The following is a 13,239-nucleotide window of genomic DNA, read 5'->3' as shown; positions in this document are numbered from 1 at the left end:
TTTGTTTTGTTTTTTTTTATTGTTAAGTTGACATTTCTTGCAATACTATGAGTTCTACGAGGAAATGAACAGGGTATGTATGGGAAGACTTTACTATACTTCATATCATTAATAAGGCTTTTCATGGTCTCTTACAGAGGGATTCACTCAATAAATAATTATCTACATGATCTATGGCCTAGAATAGTTAGGAATATTTTGTGGAATGGTAAGATGAGAGGTGCTTGGTCCAGAGGAGTTCTTGTTTGGCACCGGCACTGGTCAATGTAGGCACATGACGGCCGTACTAAAGAGGACACAATGGCAAGTAGTACTGCACTCGAGGTATTTGGTCTTCAAAGCTTTGGGGCTGGCTGGTCCTCCCAGTAATCGAAGTTCCTCCTCTTCCTCTGATGGACCAGGTGAAGGCAGGTTGGTCTGGTCTAGTTGGTCCGTGGTGTACCTGTAGTCAGATCTCCCAGGGTTTTGAAGAACTCCTCCATCTCCTTCTGGAGGAGGATGTTGCGGTTCTCTGCATCTTGGTGTGCCCTCTCCGAGTTCCTGAGTCGGATCTCCAGCATCTGGAACTTCTTCTTCTCTTGGTCCAGCTCCTCCTCAAGTTGGTTTACCTGGGATTGGTATTTACAACAGGAGTCCTCCAACCTTAAAGAAGAGGGAAAGAGGTTATAACTTACACATCATGCTGATTTTGGTTGGTAATCTGACAGGAAATTGCAAGTTATTCTTACTTGTGAATACAGGTCTCATAGCTCGTCCTCTGTTTCTTCAGTTCTTGCTTGAGCTCGGTCACCAGGTTTGTTAGACCCTCATTTGTTCCAGTGAGATCATCGTCAGTGCCGCTTGTGTTGTAATCCAGAGCAGTCGGACTGTCCCTCACCTCTGTGGGTCTCTCTTGACCCTGCCCTGATTTCACTGCCTTATCGCTTTTCTCTGGGTCGGTCAATGAGATCTCAAAGGAGGTCCAGATGGAGGAGTCAGCAGGCAAGCTTAGACTGGAGGGTGCAACGTTGTCATAGGCAGACAGTCTGTGGGATTGGTGAAGGGCTCTGTGAGAGAGGGATGTTCGAGAGGAGTCCTCATCAGAGTCTCTCTGCGAGTCCTTAAGTGAAAGAGTGGTCTCTTTAAGGGAGAGGGTTGAATCCTTCAGAGAGTCTTTTAGTCTTTCACCGGACGAGGTCGTGCGCCTGTGGGCTCGCAGGGACGACAGGCCATTCATCAGCCAATTGCTCCCACCAGCTGCTGACACATCCCCTGCTGACCCCACTATTTTTCCCCTTGGCCCCCCGGAAGCTGCACTGCCCTTGAAGGAACACCTCCAGGAAGGAAGAGCTTTGGACTGTTTACTGGGGCTAACAGCTACTTCACCTCCACCTTTTCCCTCACTTTTGCTATCTGCTTTCCCATCCACCTTCTCTTCTGTCTTACCCTTGTTTTTCCCTTCAATCTGACCATCTTCACCCTTCTCAGATGTTGTAATGGGGCTCGGTGCAGTTGGGTTATTGTCTGCAGAAGGGGTAGAAGGTTGGGATTTCTCTTTAGGAGTTTTCGAGATGGTGCCTGAGGAGGTTGGTGGGTCAGTGTCATCTTGTGAGAGCCATTCCACTTTGGAGCGTTGGATAAGACTCTGCTGTTGCTGTGGGTGGATCTTGGTCTCAGCTTCAGGTTCTTCACGCTGGTAGAGTCGGGAGTGTTCACTGATCAGCACAGTCATCAGGTGCTGCACCTGTGAACTTCCTATATACAATAAAAAAGTATAAATTTGCCTGAAACATTTTGTGGCCTTTAAATCAATATGTATTAATTTTGTCACATGTTGACATTATCACCAACCCTCCATCATGGTAACTGGATCCTCCACTCGGGGCCGAAGGATATTGGGTCCGAACACAGTGGCCAGGTTCTGAACACTCATCTTATTCTCATTAGAGTGGGACTGAACTTCATCCAGAAACCTGCTCAGACAGGAAACAACCCATGTGGGACTTTTTTTTTTTTTTTTTTTTACAATCTTCAGTGTTGAATGCACCGCTTCAAAATAGGTCTTCAGTCAGTAAAATTCAGCCTCATAAAAGGGGGACTGAGTCACTATTCTGGCTGGTGTGTGGGCTCGGCTATTAATGTAAATGCTGAAGGCAGAGGAGACATGCAATTATGCACCGTCAATCAGTGTGATGCCACTTCCCCTGATGACGAGTATGTGGGTGTAATGAATGTTATTTCTCTGGTATGACAGGGTGACAAATCCTCAATCGTCAAACAGTGAATAGGAAATAGCAGAAACAATAAAACCCATCAGTCACATTAGTGAGCTTCACAACTACGCATATATACAGTGGGGAACAATACAGTGCTTACTTACTTGCAGATGTATTTAAGGAGGTTGTAGTTGACTTGAGGAAGGGATGTCACCTGCTTGCCTAGCTCTATGATACCCTTGAACAAGGAAAAGACATGTTAATTGCCAAGGCAAGAGTTTGGAAATAGACCAGTGAAGTGAAAGGCAAACATTTAATTACCATTTCTTTATCCTTGGTAAGTATCTGAGCACAAGAGAGAAATTGTGTGTATTTGGAGAAAGGGATTACAGGCTCAGGTAGCTCCCGTATGTACAGCTTCAGCAGTGACGCCACTGTGTGGACATCTGTGGTACTGTAAGAGACAGAGAGTCCACATTACAGAACACTACATGAATTATAGTTTGGCAGGCTCCTATAGATAAAACACTCCCTCCAGCTACTTCACCTGTCAAATACTGGCTTCTCGCCACGGTCAAATGCATCCTGCAGTTCTCGCACATGGTTGGTCTGTCCGGGTGCCCTGAAGAGACCCTCTTCCTGGAGCCCATGTTCATGTATGAAACATGCACACTGTTCAACCAACACAGGGACTAGTCGCTGGGGGCCACATTGGCCCTCATATAGCATTGTCTCCTCTAAGTGCTGCCCAAACACACCTGTAGACACACAATACAACAATGAACACCAATCAGGTCATACATTTCTTTTTCTATGTGCACCCAGAGACCGTCAAGGGGTTTAGTCCCCTCTTTTGAAGTATATGAAACCTCATTAACCTTAAAACTTGATTGTTTTGTACAAATTGTCATACTTGCATAAGTTTCTGTGTTTGGCTACATAATTTATTTATTTAATGCAGGCTTTTAAGAATCACACCTCCTCCAAGTGGGGCCCATATAGCTCTGCGTATGGCTCTGACCCATTCCTCCATGTCACTCTGAGAGTTGGCCATCAGCAGGAAAGATTCGTGGCTTATACCTGTTCGATCCTTTTCTCCCGTTCCCCCTGAACACACAACCACATTACATTACTCGATCTGGATCAACAAGACAAAATGACAAATACATTTCAAAAATACTGTGCTTCAAATATGAAGAATCACACACAGAACAGATACCACACTTTGCTATAACAGCAACCACCATCATCTGTAAACAAGTTCAACCAACGAGAAATGTTTTCGATAACCTTATTAGCTCCAGCACCCCTGTAAAGTACAAAGAGGCAGCCATGCAGCTCTGCCTCTCCTTCCTCTGGGTGCACACAGCTTGATACCACCCGGTTTGACATTTTAGTGTGACATTTTAGTTTATTTTAGTTTAGCTTTGATTTACGCTAAGTGAAATGTTCTCCCTTTATGTGATTTTGCAATTTCTTGCTTTTGAAGAGGTGCAAGCACTACTCAATTTCAGATGGAACTAAAAGTATTAAAGCTATGTAAAATGTTGTAAACCTTTTAAAAGCAATCCAAAAGACATGGTAGTGGTTGTACTACATATGCCTTGCCATGTAGGCTAAATATCAGTACCTGCATTCATTACAAAGTCCTGTGCTGTGGTGCATAGTGTGTTGTATGTGAGAGAAATGACCTAGAAAGAGTGGTGTTCCCTGTGGACACTAGCACTGCACCATGCCTCATTCGGTCTCCTTTCTCTTTCTGCCCAGGGCCTTTTCCACTGGCTCTTTTTACTGTGTTATTTTAACAAACTTTCTCTACAGTGACTTTAGAAACCATCTCACATAATAAAAAAAACCCGCTGGTGTTTTTGCATGTTTTATCCCACAACACAAAAATGTGATGTATGTATGTGTCACAGAGCCAGAGAGGGAGATATGTGCAATACTCCACAAGAGGGACACAATAAACTCTTCTCCGCATGAGTGTTAGTGTTTGCACAATACATCCCTCTCTTTAAAAATCAAAAAATGTACTCTACTTACTCAGGGTGTTGGTGAATTTGCTGCAGCAGTGGCCCATGTTGGACCTGTGCGAACAGTGAAAAATAGTGGCTCCAACTGAACAGTGGCAGCCCTTTAAAAGACGTCCTTTCTTTCTTTCTTTCTTTCTCTCTTTCTTTCTTTCTTTCTTTCTTTCTTTCTTTCTTTCTTTCTTTCTTTCTCTCATCCACGCAGGCCCTCTGATCTATGCAGTACTGTACATACTGTCCACTGACCGTTATCACGCCAACCCCATGCTGTCGAATATGAATGAATAAAGTCGTTGTTGAACTCTCAGACAGTCACATCCTTTCTGCTGTTCTGCATATTTTGTTCATGTATTTCAGCCATTGAGTCATATGTAGCTATTGGGTTAATTCTGTTTTTCCTTTTTTTTTTTTTTACTTTGACTCTGGGTCAACAAGGTTTACACAGAGGATATGAAGTGCTGTGTGTACAGTATGATTGACATTTCAATCATCATAAAGAGATATTTCTGTAACTTACTGCAAACCTGGCATCAGGTTAGTGAATACTATAAATGTTAAAGTTTATGTGGGAAATTATATTAGATGTGCTTTATCATACCTCAGGGTTTAGTGAAACTAAAATTTCAAGTAAAAATCAAAAGTGAGCTGAGTGTTTTTTCTGTTTGGCACCTACATTAAACAGATGGCGCAGCATCACTTGAACAAGGCATACTTACTCACTTTCTTACACACTAGAGTTGTCATCATGCCAACCCACCTGGAACAATTTCAAAAAGGTGGCGACCAGGCTCGTCCTGATTGGCAGGCAACTCATTGACCTGACTACCCTGGAGAGGAATACAACCCTGGAGGAGAAAGGGGAGGAAGGTGTGAGATGGACAGACGCACTGATAGACTGACAGGCAGGCAGGCAGGCAGGGGGGAAACACATATCAGTAGTATTCAAGGGCCAAACAAGAAATCAATTAATGTTTCCGGACCTGGACGTGTAGTGCATGTTAAACATCATAGAGTTCTGAGTACACTGGACTCTGGGCATCCGTCCAACAGAGGGAGGTAATAATGATGGAGGGAGGGATGACTCAGGGAAACAACTCAACTTTATTTTAGCCCACTGCCGCTTCCTGACGTACTCGCATTTCTGATCCCTCCAACATTGAGAGGGTCAAAGGTCACTCACTAAGTGCTTACAACAGAACCACAGGGCAGCTAGTTACCACATTATCAGTCAGACAGCAAGTGTGTCAGGGCAATAACAACAGCTTTAATGGAAGGTGAATTTTGTGTGGAAGATGAATGAATATCATATACTGTACTGTATATACAGCTATAGTTTGACACCAAAAAGACCAAAAATATAATAAATATGAGAGCATGCAGTTTTAAAATCATGCAAGAGTGCTTAATTTGACTACATGAAAAAATTACATTTTGTCTCCTGATTTAAAAGAATCAATAAGCTATTTTCAGAATTGGAGAAAAACACAATGAATAGACTGTCCCTGAGGTAAAATACTAATGAGATGTATTCATGAAGCTTTAATATGTATCAGGCTTCAAACCAGAGTTAAACCAAACATACAGCAGTGCAGTCTCCTGGGCCAGCAGGTAACATCAAATAGCTGTTTTCTATATGTGTAATCGTGGCAAACCATTGCTTTTGTTCTGGTGTTACCTGTGCCTTAGTCTCATCCTGGTCCTTGTAGAAATACAGCGCTTCAGTCCGCAGCACAAACCAACGCAGCTGCCAGTTTTTCATGATGCTCCGTTGTCTCTTCAGCCAGCCTGCCTTCAGAGCTTTCTCCTGATCCAAAGGAGAGCAGGGCCTGGAGACCCGGGACAACTCGCCAAGCACCATGCTCTTGGACCGTGCTGGATGGACACACACAAAGAGGAAAGGAAGGATTAAAAGCATTACAGCGAGAGTGAGGCAGAGAGCGATAAAGAAATAGAGAGTTGCATAAAGAAAGCAGATTCGTATTATTTTGGGATTTCCTCTCTTTGTTGTTTTCCTGTGATTCTCAGAATTCACCCCAAGATGATCCACAATCATCATTCACAGAAGTCTCCCTTGGGTACAGCTAAGTCCACAGGCTTGACTATGCATTCAGATTTACTCTCAAGGCAAGGCATGGCCTCCATTTTGCAGCCTGTATCTATTCCAGTATGTTTCGTTATGTGTTTCTGATTATAATTGAGGCATATGTTATTTCCCATTTCATTGCTGTGCAGGAAGAGGAGTTCTGCTTTGGATCAGGTTGCGCTTTAACTGCTACAGACTGTATACAAGCATGGATTGCATATTAACATCTGTACTGTATGTCAAAGGTGTAGAGCAAAAACAGCGACAGTAGAGTAATCCCTGGGGAGTTGGGGGGGTGGTTAGAGATAAACAGAAGGCAGAGGGAGAGGAAAGAGAAATCAATGGCGTCTTTTTTCCTGTTAATTGCATCTTGCTTTCTGCTGAGGACAGCAGGGAAGGTATCTGTAAGGGCCTGGGCTGTAATCTCTCACTCCTATTTCCTCTCTCACTCTCGCTTATCAGCTCTCTGTCTGAACTTGTCATTTCATTTCTCCCCTTTCTGGATGTCCTTCATTTGCAGAGTCATGATTGCTGAGAAGGGAGACCACATGAAGCAGTCATAAACAAAACTGCATGCCGACAGCCGAGGCAGGCAGAGCGGGATCTAAAAATACAGAAGACACGGTTGAATCTTGTGCATCTTTAAAAAAGAGGCAGGAAATCTAAGAGAGGAACTGGGTTGCTCTACTGTCAGCAAAGATGTATTAGAGTACAAGGATCAAATCATTATCTTATCATGAAATAATGTTATTAAAAGTGCATTGCCTCATGTCAAGTAAAAGTAACAAACCATTATTAGCAATATTATCAACAAAATGTCCTTAAAGTATCAAAAGTAAAAATACTAAAAATACTAAAAGTGCTAAACCAGTTATTATTACTGATGCATTAATGTGTACATAGCATTTGACTGATGTAGTTGGCTGATAGTGGAAGTAATTTTAACTTCATATAGATTGTTAGTTGGTTAGTTAGTTTTCCTTCCTAAAACATCCAGAAAAATCAAGACCAAATTTGATGATTTTATTAAAAAAGTGTAGCCCTTAAATCATCATATAATGAGAAATAAAACATGACACGGATTTCATCTTCAATCTCTCTTCAGGAAGATCAGTGTTGGGTAGTTTAGTCTATAACAGTGCATCATATTTTATAAGCTGATCATATGCTTCGTATGTAAAACCTTAATCAGTAAAGAATCTAGTATGTAGTGGTTACTATAGCTTTGAGACAAAAGGAAATGGTTACTCTGAAGAAAAGTGCAAGTTCTTTGAATTCATACTTATGCACAGTACTTGACTAATTGTATTTCTTTACATTCCGTCACTGATAATAACTTAACTTAATAATCAAATTAAATGTTTTGCTGGCCATCTAATATTAGAATGATTGCATTTATTAGATTATCCTAATTTATGAGATTGTTAGATATTAATCAATATCATTTTCATAAACCTAATGTATTATTGGCCAATGAGTGCATAATAATATTTTGTAATGATTTATAATTTAAAGGTTACAGCAGCAAAACAGGGTCTAATCAATGAAATATTTAGCCAATTACAAAATAGCATTAATATTTAGGCATTCACAGTAATTCTGCAACTATAGTACCTATAATGGATCATATCTTGTTGACTAAATCCAATTCAATATTAATTTAAATATCAGTATACTGCCAATAGATAATGGAGCAATGTCTCAACCACATCTGATTGCGTTTTATTGAGTTTTAGCCAATAACATTTTCCCATAAGACTCTACACTACTTATCTGCTTTAGGATTCAGGTCTGATATCCAAGCTTCTGAGAGCAGATCCAGCTCTGTGGTGCTGTCTGAATTTGCCCTGAATGATGTTGCATAAAAGGGTCAGAGGAGAGCTGAGCTGGAAATCTAATCAAAGGAGAATACCATTACAGTAAATGAGAGATGGCAAGCGCACAAATGTGGCGAGCAAAGTGAAGTGGCTACCGCTCTCTCCAACTGTGCTCTTGAAGGATAAAGAAGCACTTCTCCTTAACGTCATCTTTTATGGTCTTACTTTTATGGCTAGTCTAGAATAAGATAACGACTTGCCAGGGGAGGAATGATACACCAGTCCTGCCCCAAAATACACACACACTTACACAGAGGAATATGGGTTCTCGAAGGTGCTGTTAGGAGATCTCAAAAACTGTTATTCCTGTAAGGGAGGCCTCTGAAACAGCAATTTTGGGACATTCTCCTCTGAAACCCTGACTAGTCCAATTCTTTTAGTTGGATTGTCACAACTCCCAAAGCAGGCATGTGCATTGACAGACCTTTCTCTCTGGGGGCTTGGCCTCCTAGAGAGAAAGAACCCTTTTTCTGGGGTGCTTTTTAAAAAATAAATAAATAAATTCTTGTTTGCGCACAGCCTGCCCTGCCAAACAGATACATTGATCTGAGTCAAATTATCAGGTAGGGAAATAAGTGCTCCCTGGCAATGCCCTCTACCCTCCCTCCTAGTTCCCTGCTGCAGCGGAGAGCACTGCTATAGACTGAATCATCATGACGTTGTGCTAACAATCCATGCTAGCAGTTGACTTATTTATTTCTATTGTCATAAAGATACATAACTAAACAATAAGAGCTGGATAGGGCGCCACCACTTAGCCTTGCAGCCAATTTTTCCCAGTGGCCACTTGTTGTATTGCAGTGAAAAATCCCCCTGCGGCCCAAAAAGCATTTTCCCCATAGAACACCATTGTAAAAGAGACGCCTGTAAAACTGTTGACAGGAGACCTTGAAATCCAAACAAGGTCAATTATGACTCTGTCCATTATGAATTTTTGATCCATGGAGGTCCATCCATGGTTATATTTGTAAAACTTTCCTTGAGACGAGAAAAGCGAAAATCTGTGACGTCACCATGATGTAAAGTCTAAGGGCCGAGCGGGAACTCGCAGTCAGGGCTAGCATATGCGCCAGGCGAGCAGTTCTTATTGGTGAATAGGCGGCATTTTCAGTCCAGTATCCAGCTCTTGTATTACATCCATGAGTTCTGTTCTGATTGGTCAGCTTTCCAGAAGCCTGCCAAGGGGCAACACGTATCAGAATAATGTTATGTTACTGCTGATGCAAACCCAACATTTCCTGTTTTACTGTTTTATATTAAAAGCTTTTAAATGACTAAATAACGAGAGACTTTTATTGTAAAGAATTTATAGGAAATGAGATGTGTTCCTCACCGATTAGCGATGCTTTGCTAAAAGCCGGTCGACACAACAACATATTGATATATTTGGAGCTATTTGTACAATGGATCAGTTAGAAATAATGCAGGGAGGAATAGAACAAGCAGATACAGCCACAGTGATGATGATGTTTGATGAAGAGCTGCAGATGACCAGCACACCTCCCACAGGTAAACTACCTATTTTAGTTTGCCCTGTTGTGTAATGGAAAAACACTCATAGTATGCCAGCTTGACTCGAGTCATGATTTGGTGTGACTACCCCCAAAACAATGGAAAAATGCCATAATATTAGCGGAGCAGAGCAGTGAACTTGTACGCTGTGCATGGAGCAGATGACCATGTAAAGAAATCCATCACAAGCCGATGTCAGCTCAGGCTGAAAGTAGAAAAAAATATTGGAAACTGAGCATTCAGAACAGTCTAAAGCTGGTTCTTCTCACTCTCAGGGATCACTTCTACATACGTTTACCTCATTATTTGACACTTTGGCCGTGTTTAATATGAACATCTGACATTGTAACATTATATATATGACTGAAAATAATAGGTCCCCTTTAAACAGTAACTGCATAATTTTGATTGTAGGCTTCTAATGTAATAACATTTCATTCTACTAGATATTCACCAATGACAGCCTACGGACAGACCCCCACCCTCTACTGTGACAGGAAGGCATAGCAGGTATAGATATAAAAAATGAACAGTGTATCTATATCAACATCTTTTTATTGACCATTATTACTGAAGCAATTATGCCTTCTATCTATTTGGACCACTGACCCTCTAACATCCTCTGTACGTCCCTCTCCCCGAGCCACCTGAAACAGCGTGCGCTGGTTGTCTAGCAACCACCTGCCACGAAGAGCACAGCAAGTATTTATACTCTGCATTATGATAATGCCTCAGTGCTAGGAGTTGTTGGTGTGATTTACAGGGTCCATATTCATCTTCACACAGTCATGTGAGAGGCATGTATATGTCCCAACTCCCGTGGTCACAAGTGGGTTTTACCCCGCCTTAGAGGAACTATGTTTGACAGTCAGCTGTTGTGATGTACAGGAGTAGAAAGCCCGGCATTCCCCTCACCGTCTCTGATCTAGGCTGTCACCTGCTCTAAACCATGCCAACTAAAAACCAACCAAATAGCCTGAATTATTGGACTAAACCCCGAACAAACAGAGGTGTAGTCATGTGTTCAGGTGTGAACATGTCAGGAAGGAGACCATTTTTGGGAGAATTATTCTTCTAGCAGCCATGTTTACTACAACCCACAGTGTCCCCATCAAGATAAAATCTTCTAGGAATGAGGAGGGTATAATCAAGACATGAGGGATTACATCATCCAGTAGTAGAGTCTGTTAACTCTCAATGAGCGCTGGAGCACAGCAGATAAAGCTTCAACACTTCAGATCATGCAAGAAAACTCAGTTCATTGCTTGTAACAATAGTCACCAGGATGCAGATTCAGCTCTAGCACCTTTTTCCTGTCATTATCAATGAAAGCACTGACAACAATATTGATGGTACATTATTACAAAGGCGGCAGGACAGATGGAGCTCTGCAGAGACAGCGAGTGAAAGAAAGAGATGGACTGCAGAGGGGACAGTCAGAAACAAGAGAGCAGGGAAAAGAGAGAAGAGAGGATGGAGCGTAGAGGAGGGATGGAGAAAGGGGAGGAGGGACTGTGCTTACCCCGGCGTGCCTGTTTTATCTTGGGGCTCAGCATGGTTACCGTTGCTGTGCTGCTCCCTCTCACAGAGACATGACTGCATCCCTCTGTTCACACACTATTCCTCGCACACATACACACACACACTCTCGCGGCTGCCTCGCCCTGTTACTCCTCATCCTCTTCGAGCATCTCGCTCCCCTGGCTCACTGTCTTGCACTTGGACACTGTCTCTGTCTGATTTCTCTCTCACACACACCCACACACCCACAAACACCCACACCCACACACACACACACACACACACTTACAAGCACTTAACACCACACTTTCCTCATCCTCCCCTCCTGCCTTTTCTTTCACTACCCCCTTTCTGTCCCACTAGCCTGGCGTGCTGTTGTTCTCACATACCTAGAGCCCTGCCCACTCTCTCTCTCTCTCTCTCTCTCTCCTTTGCTCTCTGTCTCTCTGCCTTCTGCTGCACACTTTCAGTATCAATTTCTCACTGTCTATAAATATGTCTGGCTGCTTGTCCTCTGTCTTGTCACCCATTTCTTAACATTGGCACCACAGTCTTCACATTCCCTCCCGTTGTGTGCTCACGGAGATTTGATTATGGTCTCATCTGTACCTGAAGTACAACCTCAAATCAATACATTTGATTTAACTGACACCATTTCACCACTAAATCTTTCATGATGAGCAGCAATGTCATTGCATTGTCTGTACCTATAAACTGTTGCAGATGTAGTGAATGATAAACCATGAGAGAGGCTGATAAATTTGAATGGACATTTGCGTAAAACTGACAAAACCCAACTGTACAGCACTCACACTTAGTATCCTGACTCATTCAGTCAAAGATTTACTGTCTGAGGGGAATTGCCACATACTTCTCAGTCACTCACTCTGTATTGGTGAAAACCACAGCACTCAAGAGTGTGATGTTCTTGTTCCTATTCTGCCCGGCAGGATTGTAGTGGATGTGATAAAGCAGATAAATGCTGCAGCTCAAGTGGCCTGAGGAGACTAAAACGCAGTATAGAGACACCGCTAGAGGAGTCAACTGACTGAGCTTTCTCATAAGAAAATATAACCTTCTCAGCACACACACAATAATCAATCAATAACAGATGGTTAACACTACACACTGCCTTTGTGAATGCTTTATAAAGGAGTTGCAGTTCATGGGTGATGACATAAGTTTGGCAATGTAGTGTTTTACTTTATGAAGACCTTATGAAAAGCATACTCCATTAAATGATCTCCAAAAGGAAATACAGAGCACCCGGAGACATTTAAATGTCTTAAAATGGGAGATTAATTTGCACAAACATCCAGCTACACTGATCACAGGCAAAAGAAAAAGACTTATCATCTTGCTTGGTATCATGATCATCATAGCAAAACAAAGTTAAAAAAAAAGGTGCTTTACCTGCAAAATTCTTTAGTGTGTCACCGGTCAGCGGAGTCTTGGATGGTTTCATGCTAGTGAACCCTTTTCCAAATGTTTTCTTCTCCACTGGGGCCATTTCTGGAGCCGCAACACACACACAGACACTTTCCCAGTCTGCACAATGGCACTACTGAAATCTCAGCCCTATACTTAATTGGTAATCGCAGAGAAACAATCAAATGACATTCACATACCCTAAGAGAAAGGGCTACTATAGTTACCATCATTAACCAACAATGATGTGTGCTTGAGGAATGCTGAAGTGAATGTGTCTGATAGAAGGAAGGAAATAAAGATGGTCATGCAAGTATTACTTGCCATGTCATGTTGGATGGGCAGACGAGACGACTCAGTCTGAAGCCAGACTCTCTCTGTTACACACAGTCCCTGGCAGCTGCTGTGATAGGTCCTGCTTTGAAAACTAAATAAAACAGCTGTGCGGTCCTCTCTCTTGCTATCCTCGTCTTACTCTCGCTCAGGAAGTGTGCTGCCTTGATGGAGAAGTGAAAACTGCTGACTTCTGTGTAAAAATATTATGAGTTTCTCCTTTAGATGTTATTACTGTACATTTCTACTGCTGACAACAT

The 13,239-nt window shown here is 42.2% G+C and overlaps 1 protein-coding gene across 2 annotated transcripts; it reads right to left on the bottom strand.

The window, feature by feature from the left end:
• Window positions 1-26: 26 nt before the first annotated feature.
• On the bottom strand, window positions 27-13,099 carry arhgap22a (Rho GTPase activating protein 22a). Of its 2 annotated transcripts, XM_067610028.1 has the most exons (11): window positions 12,971-13,099; window positions 12,632-12,730; window positions 5,901-6,097; window positions 4,983-5,070; window positions 3,174-3,302; window positions 2,743-2,953; window positions 2,517-2,649; window positions 2,360-2,433; window positions 1,831-1,952; window positions 729-1,734; window positions 27-642 (listed from the first exon to the last, which is right to left on the bottom strand). In XM_067610028.1, the coding sequence occupies exons 2-11, from the start codon at window positions 12,726-12,728 to the stop codon at window positions 423-425; spliced, it is 2,277 nt and encodes a 758-aa protein (XP_067466129.1). In that variant the 5' UTR covers window positions 12,729-12,730; window positions 12,971-13,099; the 3' UTR covers window positions 27-422. The 2 variants fall into 2 exon arrangements, with proteins under 2 accessions (XP_067466129.1, XP_067466130.1); XM_067610029.1 differs by lacking the exons at window positions 12,632-12,730; window positions 12,971-13,099 and adding an exon at window positions 11,220-12,122.
• Between the last annotated feature and the right edge of the window lie 140 nt (window positions 13,100-13,239).

The sequence above is a fragment of the Thunnus thynnus genome, chromosome 14 (assembly GCF_963924715.1).
Source record: "Thunnus thynnus chromosome 14, fThuThy2.1, whole genome shotgun sequence".
Taxonomy (NCBI): domain Eukaryota; kingdom Metazoa; phylum Chordata; class Actinopteri; order Scombriformes; family Scombridae; genus Thunnus; species Thunnus thynnus.
This window is presented reverse-complemented; position numbering and strand designations above follow the sequence as displayed.